The 22,195-nt window shown below is 39.3% G+C and overlaps 2 protein-coding genes across 5 annotated transcripts in view; one reads left to right on the top strand and one right to left on the bottom strand.

Annotated features, from left to right (window-relative positions):
- Positions 1 to 2,808, top strand: part of zgc:152951 (uncharacterized protein LOC569013 homolog) — a 44,666-nt gene extending 41,858 nt beyond the window's left edge. For all 3 annotated transcript variants that reach the window (XR_004565031.1, XR_004565032.1, XR_004565029.1), the window contains one exon: positions 2,798 to 2,808. The gene's annotated coding sequence lies outside the window, so the exon portion shown is untranslated. The remainder of the gene's footprint in view (positions 1 to 2,797) is intronic.
- LOC117525384 overlaps positions 1 to 20,740 on the bottom strand; it is a 41,021-nt gene extending 20,281 nt beyond the window's left edge. For both annotated transcript variants that reach the window (XM_034187240.1, XM_034187239.1), the window contains exons 1-10: positions 20,602 to 20,740; positions 17,347 to 17,492; positions 16,019 to 16,100; positions 15,003 to 15,138; positions 11,647 to 11,849; positions 11,400 to 11,536; positions 10,438 to 10,579; positions 4,142 to 4,426; positions 2,820 to 3,998; positions 985 to 2,072 (exon numbers count right to left, since the gene is read on the bottom strand). In XM_034187240.1, coding sequence (XP_034043131.1) covers positions 985 to 2,072; positions 2,820 to 3,998; positions 4,142 to 4,426; positions 10,438 to 10,579; positions 11,400 to 11,536; positions 11,647 to 11,849; positions 15,003 to 15,138; positions 16,019 to 16,100; positions 17,347 to 17,492; positions 20,602 to 20,727 — 3,524 coding nt within the window. In that variant the 5' untranslated portion in view covers positions 20,728 to 20,740. The remainder of the gene's footprint in view (positions 1 to 984; positions 2,073 to 2,819; positions 3,999 to 4,141; positions 4,427 to 10,437; positions 10,580 to 11,399; positions 11,537 to 11,646; positions 11,850 to 15,002; positions 15,139 to 16,018; positions 16,101 to 17,346; positions 17,493 to 20,601) is intronic.
- Between the last annotated feature and the right edge of the window lie 1,455 nt (positions 20,741 to 22,195).

The raw sequence follows: 22,195 nt of genomic DNA, 5'->3' as shown, positions 1-22,195 counted from the left end.
GCAAAAAATACCATTGTTCAGTCACTTTTCATACAAAATCTATGGAACTGTTGTCAAACATGTTCTGAAGAACCTGTTCTTTCATAATATACCATATTTAAAGACATCTGAGCAAAAAAATGGCTGTACTGAATCACCACTGCCACCAGCCGAATCTACCCCTGACAAAGTTATTTATGTCCAAAGGTTATGAAATACATATCACTGGAAAAAGGACATCCTAAGATTTAAAATAACAAGATTGCCTTGCTAGGTTTTCTCTTCTCCAAGAAATTACATCTGATTTTCATAAAAATTAACCCGAGTGTTACAAGTCCACCCTTTTTGATACACTAGTATGTGAAATGCGACCCAATACGGTATATGTAAATTAAGGTTTATATACAACTATTTACAGGTATAGATGTCCAGATAAAATCCACTTCAGGCAATAACTCTACCCTGACCCAGAGGAGATAATCTATCCTTTTTCCAACAGAGGACTATGGTCTCAGATTTGGAGGGGCTGATTCTCATTCCAGTCACTTCACGCTCAGCCTCAAACCTGCCCAGTGCACATCGAAGGTCACAGTCTGAAAAAGCCAACAGAACCACTTCATCTGCAAAAAGCAGAGATGTAATTCTGAGATAATCAAGCTGAGCACCTCCAGTCCCTGACTATGGCTTGAAATCCAGTCCATGAACATCACAGAAGTATAAATGAGAAATTCCTGCACAGCAATCTAGTAGGGTAACAGCCCCTTTTTTGGATTTAATTCGCTATGACATCAAGCAAGATAGGCCTGCGAAGTGGTTTTTGCTATAATGCTTAAGTGCAAAAATCTAAGCAAATGGGAGCAGTAATGATGTAGCAGCGTTATTTAAGATGGGGTAAACACCACTTCTAAGTTCAAAAACATCATTCATGTGACAGTGCGAAAGGAGTGCTAACAGTTATTTGGGAAGTAGTCTCTATTTTATGACACAGTACATGAGCTAACTTACCTGAGGCAGAGGACGCACTTGTGTTTGCCCCAAATGAAAGTCTTCTCCAACACCTTTTCTTCATTGATATGATGGGTGATAGCATGCTTGGTGAGTGCACAGTTGACCTTCGCAAAGACTTTATCACATGTCTCTGATGGACACAAATGATATGTAACGTTCACACCATGTCCATTATCTCTTGCTGGTTTCTCCTCTGGCTGTGCAACCACTCTTTCCTCCACATCTCCTGCTAAATTCTCTTCCACTCCTCCTGCTGGATACTCTTCTGCTGGATTCTCCTCTGCCTGGTCAGCCAATTTTTCCTCCGCCTCTCCTGGTGACGTCTCCTTGGTCTCCATTTCCTTGACCTCCCCTGGTGGTATCTCCTTGGCCTCCACTGGTGGCGCCTCCCCTGGTGGCGCCTCAGTTGCCTCACTTGGTGGCACCTCTCCTCGTGGCATTTCCTTCACCTCCTCAGGTGGTGTCTCCGTTGCCTCCCCTGGTGGCGCCTCCCCTTGTGGCATCTCCTTCACCTGTCTTTCTCCATCCTCCTCCAGCACAAATGGATCTCTTACCATTACCACACCATCTTTAATAACAACCTGCTCTTCTTTAAAGTCTATATTGAGTATACTACCCTCGGGTTTCTTTTTGTGCAGGGCAGATGTCTTCTTCATGAGGATACGGAGGTTTCTGATAATTCGACTTTCCCTCCCAAGCTCGGACACCTTATTTTTGTCTCTGGGCTTCTGTTTCAATTTTATATCATCAGAGATGAAGGACTGATTTTCATTCTGATGCTGGCTCTCATCTTGCACATTGTGTTCTATTCCATTAGCAGCTCCAGTGGCATTAGGAGATGGTTGTTGGTCACCTGGTTTATGCTTGCACATTTCCTCAATGTGGTCCAGCACATGTTTTTTAGCACAAGGGAAATATTTAAAGTACTTTCCACAGAGTATACATCTGAGTTCTTTAGCGTTCTTTAGGTGACAGAGAGCATGCCTCATCACATTCAAGCCTTTGTAGTCTTTGTCACAGAAGTCGCAATGGTGTTTTATGTGTTGAGTACGAAGTCGTTCCTTCCATGTTCTCTTGACTTTCACCTTTAAAATAAAAAGGTAAAAAAAGCACAATGAACCAAAATTAACAAGCTGATAATACAGAAAACAAAGGTGTGAGTTATACTCTGCTGCAACGAGAAACTCAGTATGACATTTGGACAACTGACCAAGGAGACTTGGTAATGGAATGTGCAAACAGGAAGTATAAGAAGGGAGAGGCTAGCCAAAAATAATTGGGATAATCAGAGTGATTAAGAAATTCAACAGGAGTAAAAGGAGATGTAGCATAAGGTGAAGAGAGAAGTGAGGAGATCTAAGGAAAAGCTGTATGGTGGCCTGTATGTGAAGCTGAGCATTAAGAAAGGAGTAAATGCCTTGTTCCGACTGGTCACAGTAACCAAGCAGGAAAGGATGTGCAGCAGATTTCAGTGCCAAGAAATATAATGATGCCAATTACAAAAAACGTACATGTGGGCAAAGTCACATGTATGGAAGCCGATAAAAATCTGTGCCCTGAAAATGTGTATTAAGCAATTGGAACCAAGATCCAAGGCCATCTAGTGGCAGACATATTGGGAAAACTCCTATATGAATCCTCCATTTATTTCAAATCCAAGATGGCCACCCTGGTGGCTTCCAGAAAATAGAATCATCAGTTTTCTGATTGCCTATAGCGTGCACTTAATAAAAAGAAAGTATAGTTTTACTCAGCTCCATAAAATTCCAATGAAATGACATCATTACCCTGACTACAATAAATTACTGAGCTGTGATGACCGAAGTACTGACCTGAGATTTTGGCTGTTCTAACGGTTCCTCTGTGTGTTGGAGGTCCTGCTCCGTGTCCCCATTCAGTACATTTGATGGCAGGGATTCTGGAGGCTGAAGCTGCCCAACATCAGGCATTCTTGAGTTTAGCGAGTAGCTGTGTAACCATTCGACTGGACAACCCGAAAACTCAAAAACTGGACCATCCAACTGAGGATCACCTTCAACAGCAGGAATGACAGCCTGAGGCTCACTAAGACAAGCTAAATGTGCCTGAAACTCTTCTTTGGCATGTTGACCGATACTGACATCACAGATCATGTCAGTATGTTCCTCAAATCCTCTCTCCTTCTCAAGATCATCCATCTCTTCATGATGCATATTTGGCTGTTCAAAGTTCTGTTCTAGTTCATTCTCAAGATGAGGCATATCTCGCTGTTCTACATCAGCTGTCTGTTCATAATTCCACTCCTCCTCACAAAGGGATATTTCATTATCAGGGTAAGAGAGCTCTCCTTTTGCAAAATTCTTCCTCCCTGGTGGCCGGCCCCGTCTCTTCCCACTGACCTTTTTCTCTTTTACTGGCTGTACCGGCTCCAGTCCAGGAAGGCCCTCTAAACACCTTTTCTTCCAACCCTGCCTTTTCAAAATTTGGCTCTTCACCAACCTAGAAAGGTATTCCCTCTTACGGTTTAGCGGGACCTTTAGAGGAGCAGAATTAACAGGCGCTGAATTTTCCACTTTAATGTGGTTGCGTCTTAGTGAGTACACGGGGTTATCATTTGACAAAATACATTTGAGTTGATATTTAAACTCCGGATCACTGCCGAGGTCTGCTTCATCATCTGAACCATGCTGCCTTCTTGGTTGTTGCCGTCTCCATTTTCTCCTCGTCAGTATGGTGTTTTTTGATGAGGCAACACCCCTTTCTGTCTCTCCATCTATAGTCTGCTGTCTTGGAGGCCCTTGGCTGACAAATCTAGGATCAGCACACAGGCATGAATTTAAGCTATGAGGACCAGAGTCATTTTCACAAACACTTGTTAACATCTCTTCTTGGTATTCCTTCTCTTCTTCTTCATTCAGCTCACTCAGCACAGCAGCTTTCATGACTTTGTCACTCATCAACTCCAAGCAATGAGTCTTCAGGGTCAAGAGGTTCCAAAACTCAGGGTCAAAACACAAGCGTTCCTTGAGCATCTGTAATACAACAAAAGAAAAATTGTTTAGAACATGTAACTTATTTTTATTTCATTTGGAAAATTCCTGACTTCAGGCAAATTGGATGTAATATTGTATTCTGAAATTGTTGTGTTAAAGGAACTGTATGGTTCAAATCTAACCTGTAGAATATGGAACCGAACATTAGTTTGGAGAGGGCTGCTGTGGAGCTGTGGCTCCTGATCGGGGTGCATGTAAAGCAGGTGGACAGTCCTGTAGGCTTCCAGGCTTCTTTCCTGGCAGAAAACCAGCAGAGCACACGCCCGACAGATCTCCAAGTCATGGGGCAGCAGGAAGGCGATGGTCTTGCAGACAAGTGACGATGTCAGTGTGTCAGCACGCATGTCACTAATCTGCAAGGCCCAGGCGCAAAGTTCTACACACACCTTCATGCCTTCACCACCCAGCTGAATAAAAAGAAAACATACAGTGTAACATCTATAAGTAATGAAAGCAAACAAAATGCTGGATTGGAGACACATTATGTTATACAAAATCTGAATTACTTTTGTTATTTTTGTTGCTATGATGTGAAAGAGGGATCTTTCAGAGCAGCACTACCATGACCCCCAAATAATTTGTCTAAGCACAAAAATGGCCCACAATTTTGTGCTCAAAGAAATTATGTGTCATTGGCCTGGTTGGCACTTTAATTATCTTACATGAATAAAGCCTCTCCAATTTTTAAAAGACCCTGATCAAATTTAAAAATGAGTGTCTGTTATTGCTCCTGTACTCATTCATCATCTATTCATGAAGGATGTTAACTTTTATTAAATAGAACCATAGCTGTGTTAAAGCACTGCTTGCAAGCAGACCCCTGAGTGCTCTGATCACCTTTAATGATTGATTTGTTTTTAAAATAGGATGTCCCTCATACAAAACAATTGTCAAAGTTGAGCAGAGCACTAAGAGGCACGATTACTTAAAATGTTTTAATATAAGGAAGGCTGCAAAAAAGTGAACTTGTGTTTTAAATTAAGGCAACTACTTAGTCTTAAATACAAGCAGAGTCTGGACTGTGGTTGCTACATAGATCAAAAATGCAAGGGATATGTTAACGCGCCACTTGAACACTAATTGACTGTACAGTCATGATTGTGATGTTTCCTCAAATTAGTTTACTTATTCATCACTAAAAAGTTTAAGGATCATGACAGGACTAACAAAAACTTAAACTACTTGCCATAGATCTTTTGTACAACCTGATCATTTAATAAAAGGTCACACATTATGCAAAATGCACTTAGTTTTCTAACAGTAATAGTACTTAGCATGTCTATATTCCCCAAAACAAGAAAAGTCCATCCTCTCTATCTTTTGCCTGCTCTAACTTTCAGAAAATGTGTGCTCAAACAGGCTTATGAGAGATTTTCCTCTAGATGACATCATCTAGGGAAATAACACCTGATCCAGGTAGGTGACATTCCCCCAGCTACAGTGGCTTGCAAAAGTATTCAGCCCCTTGGTATGTCACGCATTTTAATTTGTTTATGAAGTTTCAAATGCAAAAAGTAAATCAGGCTTCTCAATATAAAAATTTCTAAAATTATATTCCTTAGACTCAAACTGAAAACAAACCTCTACAACTTGATATAAATTAAGACTAATTTAATTAATTTAGACAGTTCTCAAAACTGAGTGACTGTGCAAGAAGGAGAACAGTGAGGAAAGCCACCAAGACACCCAGACAACCCAGAAAAGTTTTAGGCTTCTGTGACTGTGATTGAAGAAATTGTGCACAGTGCAAATTCTGCGTTTTGTATCTCCAGTTATACAGCTTCATGATGAAGTGGTATAGAGGAGGGTTTTCTTTCACTAAAACATCAAATCTAGGCTTGCATCTCAGATGTACCTTCTGGCAAATTGTAGGTGAACTTTCAGGTCTTCTTTTTAAGAAAATCCTCCTCTGCTCCACTTCATCATGAAGCTGTATAACTGGGGATATAAAACTTGCACTGTGCACAATTTCTCCAATCACACCCACAGAAGCCTATAACTTCTTCTGTGTTGGTGGCTTTTCTCACTCTTCTCCTTCTTGCACAGTCACTCAGTTGTTGAGAACTGTCTACTCCAAGCTTGGGACTCCGACGAGGGCAGTCGCATCTCCTCCACTCTCCCTTATCTCTCTGCCTTTAACCTTCAAGTCCCTACTCCACCAGACTTGTGAATTCCTCAAAACTATATTGGATTCTGGATCTACTGGACTACTATTGGATTAACCATGGAATTGATCAGCTGGTCTCTAAACGCTATTGACACCATTTTTTCTACAAGAAGGTCAGGACCGGGGGATCCTGCCTGCCCAGATGGAACGTATCCTGCGGGCTATGTCCTCGACTCCTGGAGGTCCTGGCATGTGGCATGCTTGGTGCCTTTCTCTGTGGAGGATGTCGAGGACCCATTCATTTTTTGGCTTATGTGCTGCCCCGATCTACCGGAAAATTGGCAAGATGGCGGCATCAAGAACCACGGGCCCTCGTTTGTCCGTCATGATTAACAAGGTCGGCAAGGCAGTGCATTCTCAGACTGCATTGACTCTTGAACTCAGACGCAAATTGGATGACACCTTGGAGCTGATGCGTGCCTTGCAGTTGAAGCTGAAGGTTTCGGAGGCCGGTGAATATTCTTAAATCAAAATTAGGAATATTCTTAATTCATAATTGGGATTTGGCTGAGTGAGTGGAACTGTAAAAAGTGTTTTTCACTGCTCGGCTGCAACACTACAGGCATCAAGGTCAATTGCCCACTGTTTTTGCCCACAGGCTCTGGTTCGATTATTTGGCTCCATTCTTATCGCAACCCACAAGGACAATAAACTGACAGACTTACACATGGACCGAAGCATGCTCCAGCCTCTCCTCTTATCACTCTTCCTGCCCCTCCCTCCCTGCGGCAGGCCTCGTCCTCTCAAGCTGGCCTGGCGGCGCGACTTGACAGTTGCAGCGGCTACAAACACACTCACATTGCCTCAATTGGGAAACGGACTGTTTCAAGTTTAGTGCACATAAACAATGTCAAATGTATATGTGTTGTCCTAATTCTGATGTGTGCCATTATTACGGTAAACAAGTAATAATTGTAGATCAATTGCTGTTGTATGTGGAATGTGTGTGCGGACATCTTGTTGTTGTAATGACAATGATAATAAAAGCTATCTATCTATCTATAACTGATGTAAATAAAGTTCAAGACATATTCAGTGACTTGGAAATGTTCATGTATCCATCCCCTGACTTGTCTGAAGAAAACCGGCAATAAAACCAATTATTTACAGGTATTATACCAAAGGGGCCCATGACTTATGCAACCCATCACCTTGGCTTTTATATTTTTAATTAATTTATGTCAGGTTGTGTTTAAGGAAAATAATTTTAGAATTTTTTATATTGAGAAGCCTGGTTTACTTTTTGTATTTGAAATGTCATCAACAAATTAAAATGTGTGAAATACCAAGGGGCTGAATACTTTTGCAAGCCACTGTATCTGTCCTCCGTTTACACTGCGTCCACTCACAAACACTGTTGTCACCATGTGCTCTGCCTGCCTGAGGGATCTGAATGATCAGTAGCTTGACTCAGCAGACCAAAAAGCCCATCCACATCCCCAGGGAGTGGAGTGGCCAGATAAAGGCACGGCATTTAAAACTACAGATACAGAAACAGCCTGTTCTGAGCAGGGCTGAAACAGAGAACCCCTGGTCAGAAGAGGTATGTCAAAATAGCAAGACATGTCGAAGTATTTACAGTCCCTGTAATGATCAATTTAAACTTGTTTAAAAGGAGTATAATATGTTAGCTAAAGAGAATTAGCTTTGATATGTTTAATATCATTATACAAATAATGAATGTTTATGAGTTCAATGGTATGGATATTTCATGAGGTGAAAGCTTCATCGTCTGAACCATGCTGCCATGCATCGTCTCAACCACTCAGCATGCACAAAAACAAGGTTTATCAGTTTGAACATTAAATTTCTTGTCTTTGTGGTGTATTCAATTGAATATAGGTTGAAGAGGATTTGCAAATCATTGTAATCTGTTTTTAGTTACATTTTACACAACGACCCAACTTCATTGGAATTGTGGTTGTAAATATTTGTTCTATTGAAAGAATGTAAAAACATTCCTTATTTGTTTTATATAACGGCTAAAATGGATCCTTGTCATTATACATTATATTAATTTACAAACAAGAGAAAAGGGACTTACATTTTGGCACCTCCTCAGTGCAGCAGTGCAGTCAGAAATTAATCCAGCTTTGGTGCGTCACTGCTGCTTTGACATCCACAATCCAACACAAACTTTAAATGGGAGTACAAAAATAATTCTGACGATGACGTCCGCCATACCGTGCATCAAATTGTTGTCCGTCAGCAAAACAAACTCCATTATGTTTGTTTTAAAGCTAAGTGCCGTCAGGCTTGTGTGAGCATGTGCGCGGTGTGAGCTCACGCAAACGGGATGGCGCTTGTGCGCACGTGTACTACCAAAAAAAAAAAAGGCTGTGTACTTCCTTAGTGCAGCGACAAAAATCATGTCAGAATGGTTTACAGCACAGTGGATTTGTTTTGTGTGTGTGTGCACGCGCGTTGTGTAGGTGTGGTTGCGTGTGTGTTTTTGTGCAGAGTGCAATGGTATCAAACCTATGGAACCAAATTGCACTCTAAAACCAATGCAACACAAACGGGATGAACAATCTATGTCATGTGACATACAAAGCGCCAATCAAATAACAAGGATCCACTCAGCTGTTACAGTAGTGTTCAGAATAATAGTAGTGCTATGTTACTAAAAAGATTAATCCAGGTTCTGAGTATATTTCTTATTGTTACATGGGAAACAAGGTACCAGTGGATTCAGTAGATTCTCATTAATCCAACAAGACCAAGCATTCATAATATGCACACTCTTAAGGCTATGAAACTGGGCTATTAGTAAAAAAAAAAAAAAGTAGAAAAGGGGGTGTTCACAATAATAGTAGCATCTGCTGTTGACACTACAAACTCAAAACTATTATGTTCAAACTGCATTTTTAGCAATCCTGTGAATCACTAAACTAGTATTTAGTTGTATAACGACAGTTTTTCATGATTTCTTCACATCTGCGAGGCATTACTTTTGTTGGTTTGGAACCAAGATTTTGCTGGTTTACTACTGTGCTTGGGGTCATTGTCTTGTTGAAACACCCATTTCAAGGGCATGTCCTCTTCAGCATAAGGCAACATGACCTCTTCAAGTATTTTGACATATCCAAACTGATCCATCATACCTGGTATGCGATATATAGGTCCAACACCATAGTAGGAGAAACATGCCCATATCATGATGCTTGCACCACCTTGCTTCACTGTCTTCACTGTGAACTGTGGCTTGAATTCAGAGTTTGGGGGTTGTCTCACAAACTGTCTGTGGCCCTTGAACCCAAAAAGAACAGTTTTACTCTCATCAGTCCACAAAATATTCCTCCATTTCTCTTCAGGCCAGTTGATGTGTTCTTTGGCAAATTGTAACCTCTTCTGCACATCTTTTATTTAACAGAGGGACTTTACGGGGGATTATTGCAAATAAATTAGCTTCACACAGGCGTCTTCTAACTGTCACAGCACTTACAGGTAACTCCATACTGTCTTTGATCATCCTGGAGCTGATCAATGGGTGAGCCTTTGCCATTCTGGTTATTCTTCTATCCATGGTTGTTTTCCATTTTCGTCCACGTGTCTCTGGTTTTTTTTGTCCATTTTAAAGCATTGGAGATCATTGTAGATGAACAGCCTATATTTTTTGCACCTGCATATAAGTTTTCCCCTCTCCAATCAACTTTTTAATCAAACTACGCTGTTCTTCTGAACAATGTCTTGAACGTTCCATTTTCCTCAGGCTTTCAAAGAGAAAAGCATGTTCAACAGGTGCTGGCTTCATCCTTAAATAGGGGACACCTGATTCACACCTGTTTGTTCCACAAAATTGACGAACTCACTGACTGAATGCCACACTACTATTATTGTGAACACCCCCTTTTCTACTTTTTTTTTACTAATAGCCCAATTCCATAGCCTTAAGAGTGTGCATATCATGAATGCTTGGTCTTGTTGGATTTGTGGGAATCTACTGAATCTACTGATACCTTGTTTCCCATGTAACAATAAGAAATATACTCAAAACCTGGATTAATCTTTTTAGTCACATAGCACTACTATTATTCTGAACACTACTGTATATAAACTGAAATATGAGGCATGGATTCTTTGTTTGGTAATGAATTTCTTTACAGGAGCTCTGGTATGAAAAAACATCTTGGATTTTAACTTTGACATGGAATGAATATATAAATAAATAACACTAACACTAGCACTGAACAGAATTGTCCTCATCTTTTGACAAATGGAATCACACAGGAAAATAAGAATCAGTCTCACCTCGGTGGTGATCACTTTAATGAAGGGAAAGACGGCTCTGACGTTGGTAGCAGAGGAAGCCAAATGCCAGCATTCAGCCAAGAATCCATGTTTGGAGGGATGAGCCCGAAGATGCAACCTGCTCCAGATGAACACCAGGTCCCTGTACGAAGGCAGTGCAAGGAAGACAGAGGTCTGTGAACAAGACAAGCTCACAAAATGACACCACAATGTTGTAGCTTACAGGTATTACATATCAGGTGGAGCAAATCTTTTTGTGATAAAATACCTGAATTAAACTGGTCAACCCTGTACTGAAGAGCTCAGCAGGTATATGTGTACATATAATTGACATATATGTATTATTAGAAAGTGCCTTTATTGCCCCTTGAAGACATTACAGCAGAATCATTCTCCCGCATGCCGTGTGCTACAACTGTAGATTCACTGAAATCCCCAAATTGATTTAAGAGGAAGGACAGACAGACTGTTTCATTCTGTATACAGATGAGGACAAAATTATTAGAAATTTAATGTTTTTCTCAAAATTTTCCCAAGTGCTCTTAATGGTGCACAGAAATTTCAATACAGCATTTCTAAACATCATAGTTTTATTTTGAATGTTTACATTATTTTACTTTGCAAAGAGAAACAAAATTATTTCACAAAAACTGTATTAGGGGATACAACAAAAATTAAAGCAGTCCTCAAGACTACCCCTCCATGCACTGAGTGACTTTTATGCACAGTCTCCCTGTGCTCTTACAGGAGGGAAAAAGAACACAAAAAAGTAAAGTTAACTAGAGATCTGTCATGTCCCAGCTGCATCCACAGAATGGTGTCTTCCAGTGTGTGGAGCAGTGATCCTGAGTTAATGAATCATCTGACCTGCGCTGATCCTTTCAGATACACCACAGACATGGGTTTAACCTACATCCAAAAGTAAATATGATCTATAAAATGAAGGTACAGCTCATACTAACCACATGTAGTACATGTCCCCATTCTGAAGCTGCTGGGTCAGAAAAGCTTTGCACAGCGACAGCAGCACCTCATCTTTTTCAATGCTCTCCGTGTTGCAGATGATCTCCACTGCATCACGCCCATCTAGCTCTGCCATCTAAGAAAAATGACATGGAAAAGTCACACAAGCATTTAGGACACATTTATGAGGATATTGTAATACTCGCACATCTGTGATCTTTGGCTTGCTGTTACTTCTTTTCTTACCTCCTTGTAAAGATGTTCATGCAGTGAGGCCTTGTAGAGGCAGGTGAGGTAAGCCTGATGGAAGTACAAATGTTTTCCAGCCTCTGGATTTTCAAGACAGCTTTTAGCTAGGGCCATGGCCTCCTGCATTCGCTCACAGGCCTGCAAATAACGAACACGCAGCTCCAAGAAAATTGGTGCCTCTGAACTCAAATAATCCTCAACTGCAAGAAAAGATATGAAATAGGTTAATGAAATGGCCTGCATTTATATAGCACTTTTCCATCTGCATCAGACGCTCAAATCACTTTACAATAATGTCTCAGAGGAAGTTTTCTTCCTCTGAGGAAGAAACCTCAAGCAGACCAGACTCAAAGGGGTGACCCTCTGCTTGGGCTAGGGGATTAAGGACCTTGCCCAAGGGCCCTTAGTAATTTTCCGGTCAGGCTGACATTTGAACCGAGGAGCCGCTGGTCTCAAGCCCAATGATTAACCACTAGACCATCACCTCCCTTAATTCAGCACAACTGGATGTTATGTTGCGGCGTTCTCCAAACTCTGACCTATTGGGCATAATATAATTGTTATTCTGAGCTAGCCCAAAAGAAGAAAAAACAACAAATACAGTAATGCTGCAAGTACGCATTTCAGTGGTGCTTTCTACAAGTGTATGTGATGGAGTTCCAATGATCATTCAGTCAAAACTTGTTTTGTGAATCTGCATTAATCCAAAGTATGGCAAAACAGGCCTAAACACATGATATCTACCCGATGGAGCAAATGCACACTGATACATTTAGAGTTCTGGAAAATCCTGCCTAATGGATTGCAAAGTCATGATTTAGTATGATTAATAAGGATGATAACCGTTTTAGAGAACAAGTATGTCAAAAGCGCTCTCACCTTCTGTTCATCATGCAAAATCCTGCAATTCTCTCAACATGAGGAAAAAAAATGTGTTTATTGACATCATTATTGTCAAAAGAAATCTTTAAAAAAACCTTTAGAAATTGGAAAATGAAAAAGATCAACATGTTAGCAATTTTTAGTTTTTGAGTTGAGGCTATCACTGATATTGTGTAGGGCTGTTATATAATTCAACAATTACATTACTGTTGCCATACTGCATAAAAAGAAAATAAAAATCAGAAGTTTAGGTGACTGGGTGGATGGGTAGGGAAGAAGGGCAGAATACCATGTTATAGGTTAGAGTTGTGAAAGAAAGAAAGCATTTTTTGGTAGGCTAATTAAAAATAAATAAATAAAATAAATATATAAATCAACACAGAGCAAAAACAACACAGATGGGTGCACTACAATATACTTGACAGATTGGTGGTGCAGTCAGCTTGAGCATCTAATACATTGTCTGATATTGCAATACAAAATCAAAAAGTTCAGCTTTGTATTCAGAAAAAAATGACAAAATGGCAGCTGAACAGACTCCTCCATCTGATAGTGGATTACAAGCTGTCTGATAGACAGTAAACTGACGTGAAGCATCTCACAAAATGTGAGATCCATATATAATAAAATAATATAATAATATATAATAATCCATATATCAGCTCTATATCAGCTCTAATATACTGTTACTGTACATTATTACTGCACACTGTACATTACTGTTGCACACTTTGCTGTACATATTTATTTATTTTTCTTTATTTTGAATTTTAATTTTATATATTTCATTTCTATTTTATTCCTTTTATTCTACTATTAATAGTGGGAACAAGGTTGCACTGTTTAAGTGTAAATGCTGCTACTGCAAAGAAATTTCCCAGCCTGGGATGAATAAAGTAGTTCTATTCTATTCTATTCTGTCACACTTCACTCCAATCAGCACTAGTCCTCCATATAGCATTTAGAGGTACAGCCAATGAGATGAAATCTCATTGAAACAGATGACATTAACTTGAGTGGGTTTCATCAGCACAAAAAAAAGAAAAAAATAATAATCTGGATACAGACTTGAAGTAAGACGCCTGGCGAACATTACAGAATCACAACACTTAGATGAAGATCACCTCGCCTCGTTACTTTATAGCAAATTAACAAACCGCAGATACAACACAAAACCACTTTTGTTCAACAGCTTAACATTCTGGCTTCCTGCAAACTAAATGATTTTAATTAAAGGCATATTGTTTTCAAGATCAAGTAAAAAATAAAATATGGAATCATCAACAAAAAGGATCACAATAACTTTGTTGTTCCTCCTCAGGTGTTTATGACTGCTTGATGTTATGGACTTAAGTTGTTATGGACAATATTCTTCATCAAGCTGCTTCTAACTTCCTTGAATAGCAGGTGACAGATCAGTTTTGCCGGTCAGAGCCTTGTCATGGACCAATTTTCAAAAATACCATGACATGGACTATTTGGTGGTCATGTCATTGAGTTGCTCCTATCCTGTCCCAAGAAAAAGCTTTAACATGATTTACTCTGTGACAAAATGTATTATCATCCAGGCACGTGACACCACCACCAAACCCATTTTGTATTGCTGGAATGTGGAGTGTTCAAAATATCACTATCCACTGTGCAGTGACCACAGTCTCTTTGGTCATTTACCTGGCACGCAACCCCGTATCACTAGTGAGTAGAGGAATTTGCTTGTTTAATTCAGGCAGCCATCATATACAAGGTTAAAAGTGCTACATCATGTTGCAATACCATCAATTAGTTTTATACTTTAACTGGGTTGTCAAAAAAATGTTAACATTCCTTACGCTTTAATAAGTATGGAAATTAAATTATAAGACCATGCATTTACAAAACTGCAGTCATAAAATGCCTTCATCAAACTGTGCAGTCCTAATCCTCTTGTTTCAACTGACACCACTCCTGTTGAAGACATGTTTCCTTTCAATTAGCCAAGTGCAAAAGCTCACTGAAATATGTACACCCTGTTAACTGCAGACAAATTTCCATTTTTCAATTTGTTTTACCAACAAAGTACAACAGACTTGTTTCCCCTCAACACTGATTTCTGTTTTTCCTCCTCTCATTGAAGTGGAAAACAATATGCCATTTATGAAACTAATCATTTTAATTTGTCTGAGGTAAGTTTAAGAAAGACAGAATGTTCATTTACACGTAACAAAAATCATTATCAGACATAATCTGTGATTTGTTTGCTATGAAGTAAGAAAGCTGGATGAACATTTTATATATATATATATATATATATATATATATATATATATATATATATATATATATATATATATATATATATATATATATATATATATATATATATATATATATAGATATATAGAGAGAGAGAGAGAGAGAGAGAGAGAGAGAGAGAGGAGAGAGAGAGAGAGAGAGAGAGAGAGAGAGAGAGAGAGAGAGAATAGTAGATTTACCATCTTTTGGTGGGAAATTTGCTTCTCTCATAATTCCTTGTAGCACAGGATTTTCCCACGGCCCTCCAGCTTTAATTATCTGCTTCAACTGTTGAAGGTAGATGTTCCTGTGCCTCAGGAGCTGACAGTGACATGCCTGCATAAAGGTGATAACAACCATTTATATCAAGATGATTCACAAAATGAATGCGAAATTATAGGCAAAGCACTGGTAGAACATCTTGCACACATGGATGCAACAGTAAACTGGCTGTGTTGTAGAAGCAGATGACCTATGAGAGTCTTGAAATTTTGCTGTATGCTGCAGGCTTTGAAGAAAAAAAGACGAGTGGAACGTTACTACAGCAATAAAGAAAATGCCTTTCTAACCAGCGACCTTTCATAAATGGATGCTACGGTGACCGTTAAATGAACAGTTACTTTGGGAGACTCCGATGATGTCTATCACACACACTGTGAGGGAAAGTCAGCCCCAGCATTACAACCATGTTCTCTGGGCATGATTCAGCATGCAGGTGCCTCAGTGTTGATGGTCGCAGCAACAGAAAAGGCCAAAGGGCACGACCACATTTCACCTGGCTCCAGCAGATCTGGCTCCAATAAATGCTACTTTCAAGAAGTGGAGAGTGAACGGTTGTTTGTCTGGGTGGTGGCCATCCAGGACAAAAGGCTGTTCATATTATGATGGATGTGACAAAAAGCAGCACTAGTGCATGCCCCCGTGCATGATTTGACATTTAATACCATGAGATGACCATATTGTTTAACTGCCTTGAGAAATTATTCCTGAGATGCCACAGTCAGGAAACGCAGACAGACTGATAGGTACGCTTGTTTTGAACTCTGCTTTCTCTAAATTCAGTTGCAGCCAGCAGACAAAATACCAAAACAGTAGCATCATATGAACGCAGTCTGATCTTGTATGTATGCTTGCTTTATTTATTTATGCATTTAATATTCTCCTTAACTTATCAGTAACAAAGCTGAGGCTGGACAGTGGCTCATTTTTTACTCACCTGAAAAGAATCAAGCATGTCTTTTAAAGGCTCCTCCTCAAACTCCTCTTTGCTGAAGAAGAGCATCAGCTCAAAGAAGCTCCTGCAACATGAGAGAAACATCAATTACCAACTCAATCATGAAAGGCACATTTAACAGTACCAAAAAACAGTGTAACATAATGAGACCAGCTCATCACACCCAGAAAAAAACTCTAGTACTTACAAGCATTAATCAAAGCATTGTGTCAGAATTAGAGTATGTGTAGTGTATCCCCTACAGTATTACAGGCCTGGTGAGCCAGTGACAACCCCTGCCAAGCTAGAAATAGTTGGTTAACAATAACTCCAGCAAAAAAATACTTGCAAATATCCTTTCATATGGATGTCAATAAACATTTTAGTGCACCCACAGCACTTTGATTCCAGTATTCTCTCACACACAATCTTTGGTGGCGTAACGTATTTTTAATGTTGACAGCTCGATAATCACATCATTATTATTCATTTTTATCTTACTGGTGGCCAACAATGTTAAAAACTCCCATGCATTGCTGTTTGCTTCACTTAAAGTTAGCAGTCAGAGCTTTCAACAAAACGCATCAGATGTCAGAATCTGATATGAAGTCCACAGATTTTGATTCCTACCAACGTCACAAAAGTTGGACATTACTCTCTGCCGCCTTTTCGCACCTGGAATAAATTTTTTGCACTACAGATATCTTTTTTCATGAACTGCTGTCTAGCCATTCACACGATCCCTTGGTGCTGTTAAAACTCATTCTCAGTAAAACTGTGATTCTTAATGTGAACTGTGCAATGGTTAGTCAGATAGCAACTTCTTCAATCAACCTCTGTGCAGCCGACATAATATGGCAACATTCCTGAATTTGACTGGCTAATTTTTGGCCATGCAGATCCAAGGTGGATCTGCATGTTGATTTGGCAAACGTTTTACGGCGGATGCCCTTCCAGACCCAACTCCACATTACATGGAGAAATGTGGCAGGGGTGGGGTCTGAACCAGGAACGTTCCACACTGAAACCAAGCACACTAACCACTTGGCAATCACTGCTGCCTATGTCAACCATGTAGGTAGTTACAATTGTTTCTAACTAACTCTTAAACGCAATTAAAATAACCTAAATTCAATGAAATGGGGGTGGGGGGTGGGTGCTTTTTTTGTTTGTTTTTCAACAAGCCAGCCTTTTAAAAGCCAATAAATATTTGGGATCATCATTACCCGGTATGACCTTGCGACCATAAAAACCTGCAGAACTCATCTTGAATGCATTTAATGTCCTGGTCAAAAACAATTTAGCTTCCAATTAAAAAAATAAAAACTTACAAGGCCAGACTGCTGAGAACATATTGGATGTGCTGACAGTCATCAGGGAAGGCAGCAGTTGAATTGGTGAAACTGCACAGTGCTGTTCGCAGTACCTTCAGCTGAGGGAGAGGAACGTGCCATTGTCCTGTGTACTCCTCAACCAACTGTGGAAAACAAAAACATGATCAAATTTTAAAACTAGCTCTTACTATTAATAAACAACCTGGTATTCAATAAGACAATTTTGCCAGATGCCCGTGTTTGACAGCTTCCTCTATTATGCTACAACAATTCATTGACAGTTTATTTGTTTGCAGCAGCACATATGAACAGTGGAAACCTCAAATCAGGTGTCGTAAACTAATCACTATTAAACATTATTCATACTGGTGGCCGATATATGAACTGCATTATCTTGGTGCTTCTCTTACTCTCTCAATGACTACAGCACTTGATTTTTTTTGTCTGACATTATCCTTCAAAGTCGTACTGCTGTTATTCAGAATTCCTGACAACAGTCAACAAACTATGATGCAAGTCAGATGATAAGCTAGGAAAAGAGCAGTTCTATATCTAATGCACGAGGCATTATTTGCATTGAATGTTTCTGCATTCACAACAGTGGCATTATTACATTCCTGCTCATCTGTTTTGTAGTGATTGTGTAGTGACAAAGCTGTATGCAAGGTTACACATGCCAATGGCTATATATTCTATTATCTGAGGAGAACAAAGTTTGACTTTCTCAAGACGAGAACTGATGATCACTTTCAGCTTCTGAAGCATGCCCATGTACAGTAATACAGTACATTGTAATATTCATCATCTGCAACATGATATTAACAGTCATCCCATCGCAACCAATGTTAGAAATTTGTGTCATTCTGTGCAGTGCTTTCTTGCAGAACCAAGAGAATTGAGACCATTTTATAAAGCTACATTGCATCCGGATAGTATTCACAGCACTTCACTTTTTCCACATTTTGTTATGTTACAGCTTCATTCCAAAATGGATGAAATTCTATTTTTCCCCCTCAAAATTCTACACAATACCCCATAATGACAATGTGAAAAAAGTTTTTTTCCCCCAAATTTATTGAAAATTTAAAAAAAAACAAAAACAACTAAGAAATCACATGTGCACAAGTATTCACAACCTTTGCTGTGAATCTGAGGTGTATCCTGTTTCCACTGATCATACTTGTGTTTCTCCAGCTTAATTGGAGTCCGCCTGGGGTAAATTCAGTTGATTGCACATGATTTGGAAAGGCACACACACCTGTCTACATATAAGGTCCCACAGTTGACAGTGCATGTCAGAGCACAAACCAAACATGAAGTCAAAGGAATTGTCGGTTGACCTCCAAAACAGGATCGTCTAGACACATAAATCTGGGACAGGGTACAGAAACATTTCTGTTGCTTTGAAGGTCCGATGAACACAGTGGCCTCCATAATCCATAAATGGAAGACGTTCGGATTCACCAGGACTCTTCCTAGGACTGGTTGCCCAGCTAAACTGAGCGATCGGGGGAGAAGGGCCTTAGACAGGGAGGCGACCAAGAACCCGATAGTCACTCTGTCAGAGTTCCAGCATTCCTCTGTGAAGAGAGGAGAACCTTCCAGAAGGACGACCATCTATGCAGCAATCCACCAATCAGGGCTGTATGGCAGAGATACCTAGACAGAAGGCACTCCTTAGTAAAAGGCACATGGCAGCCCACCTGGAGTTTGCCAAAAGGCACCTGAAGGACTCTCAGACCATGAGAAACAAAAGTCTGTGGTCTGATAAGACAAATATTGAACTCTTTGGTGTGAATGTCAGACATCATGTTTGGAAGAATCCAGGCACCATCCTGACAGTGAAGCATGGTGGTGGCAACATCATGCTGTGGGGATGTTTTTCAGAGGAAAGAACTGGGAGACTAGTCAGGATTGAGGGAAAAAATGAATGCAGCAATGTAGACACATCCTGGATGAAACCCTGGTCCAGAGCACTCTTGACCTCACACTGGGGTGACAGTTCATCAAGTGCACAGGCGAGATATCAAAGGAATGGTTTCAGGACAACTTTGTGAATGTCCTTGAGTGGCACAGCCAGAGCCCAGCCCATCCGATTGAACATCTCTGGAGAGACCTACAAATGGCTGTGCACCAATGCTTCACATCCAACCTGACTGAGCTTGAGAGGTGCTGCAAAGAGGAATCAGCAAAACTGCCAAAAAGCAGATGTGCCAAGTTTGTGGCATCATATTTAAGAAGACTTGAGGCTGTAATTGCTGCCAAAGGTGCATCAAAAAAGTATAGAGCAAAGGCTATGAATACTTATTTATACTTACAATACTCGTTTATTTTTTTAATATCTGCAAAAAAAAAACATGTTGTCATTATGGGGTGTTGTGGGTAGAATTCTGAGAGGCAAAAATGAATTTACTCCATTTTGGAATAAGGCTGTAACATAATAAATTGTGGAAAAAATTAAGTGCTGTGAATACTTCCCAGATACACCGTAGCAGGTGGCTAAACTAAATATCAATCTGATATGTTTTCCCTGTTAGCATTCTGTTGTTCACCAGTTTATTTATACATACACGCACTCACAGACATGCCCAAAGCACCCAAAGATTTGCTCTTGGTGTGCGCAGATTGACATTTCTGTGCCAACCCTTGACAACTAAAAAGTGGAGCCCTTTGTAGGATTGTGGATGCTGGAGAAGTTCACCATAAATTTGGGAATGAATCACGAATTGTTCTTAAAAATAAAGTTTTGGTGTCATGGCAACGCAAAACAATCATTCATAACCTCGCAGCTAATGGAAAGCCGACTTTTACTGCCAATTCAAAGCAAGGCTAATGGCTAGTCTTTTGTTTACAGGACGACCACTCATCTTGATTACTGACATTTTGGACCATTGTGTTCGTCATTTTGACAAAGTTAAAATTATTTTAAAAGGACTTGCCTAAAAACAGCAGGCTTTGGAGGCATCTCATCACATATTATTAGTTAGCTTAGCTGGAGTAGCTATCAGGCTAAGGGGGTCCCTAATAACGGGTTTTTACATAAAGATACCTCATTAAGACCTCAGCTGACAACTAACTAGATTTAGTTACTTTTCACCGACGTGTCCCAAAAAAGGAAATGCCAAAGCTTCAGCTACACAACACTCCAAATAACGTTACAGCTAACTAGTCTGGTGGTAGTGGTTAGCTGGGAGGCTAGCAACAATAAACACAGATTCCGCAGACGAGCAAACGAACTCGTGTCAAACATACCTGACAGAACTCAGCACAATAGTCTTTGCTATTCAGAGAAGACTCGTCGCTACAGTGTCGACTACACAGAGTGTCCAGAGCTGATTCCAGCCCGTCTATTTCCAAATCACTTTCTGTATCCGCCATACTGGATACTGTAACCAGCGCATAGTCACAGTTGCCAGGCTTGGATGGCGAAATCCTCCCATACGCCACGTTCAAACATCACCGACCTGGCAACGCAATGACATTAATTGCAAAACCAGCAGCAAAGCAATCAGGCCTGATGAAATCATGTCTCAAAAACATGGAAAAACTCATACGGAGATGATGAAGTCAGATCTCTTGCCTGTCATTAACAAATGATCGTCCTGTCAGTGTTTAGCTTGAATATTTCAAGTTCTTTCTAACAAAGTTATAACTTTGTAATATCGCAGAATATCAGTTTTTCTCACAAATTTATAATTTTGGGATCTAAGAGAATGTAATTTTTTTTTTTATAAATGCATGACGTCTTTCTGAAACAAACAGAACTATGTGATCTTAATGTATCAGTTTTCTCACAAATTTGTCATTTTGTGATCACAGAGAAGATCCTATTTTTTCACAAATGTATAACTTTGTAATATCTCGGAATATCACATTTTCCCCTCACAAATTTAGAATGTTGTGATCTCAGAGAATGTGATTTCTTCTCCTAAATTTATGACTTCTTTATATATATATATATATATAATATATATATATATTATATATATATATTATATATATATATATATATATTATATATATATATATATATATATATATATATATAAACCTATATATAAAACCTTTGGTCTCGTATAATATCTGTTTGTTTCCAAGTTATTTTTTCCACAAATGTATAACTTTGTAATATTACAGAATATTATTTTTCCTAACAAATTTATAACTTTGTGTTCTCGAAGAATTTTCCTCACAAATTTAAAACGTTGTGATCTCACAGAATGTCTATTTTTTCTGATAAATTTATGATGTCTTTCTAAAAATTATATCTTTGTGATCTCACAGAATATCAGTTTGTCTCAGAAATTTTTAATTTTCGTGATCACAGAGAAGATCCAAGTTCTTTCTCACAAATATATAATTTTGGAATATCACAGAATAACAGTTTTTTTCCTCACAAATTTATAATTTTGTGGTCTCAGAGAATCTCCTACTTGTTTCAAAAATTATGACTTAATTCTGACAAAATGAAAACTCTGTAGTCTCACAGAATTAGTCTATGCGCCAGTCATCAATTTTTATCTAATCAGTACCACATAAGGTGATGAAATGACACTTAGAATCCAGCCTCGGTGTACCATGGCCTGCACAAAAATGTATAATAACCATCGCAGGGTGGTAGCTGGAGCCAGCTAGGGGTCAATGAAGAATTACACATAGGTCAAAATGTAAAAATGCTCCAATCATTTTAAAAACTATGCTACATTTTTTTTTTTGGGGGGGGGGGGGGGAGTAGTAATATCGAGTAATGAGGGTTCTGCATTTAGGATGTACCAGTGTCTGTTGATTATGTCCCAAAGTTTCTGATGACACTGATTGAATTTAGTTTTTAAAAAAGTTATCCTTT

The sequence above is a fragment of the Thalassophryne amazonica genome, chromosome 14 (genome assembly GCF_902500255.1).
Source record: "Thalassophryne amazonica chromosome 14, fThaAma1.1, whole genome shotgun sequence".
NCBI lineage: Eukaryota > Metazoa > Chordata > Actinopteri > Batrachoidiformes > Batrachoididae > Thalassophryne > Thalassophryne amazonica.
The sequence above is the reverse complement of the archived record's forward strand: the minus strand, read 5'-3'. Positions and strand labels throughout refer to the sequence as shown.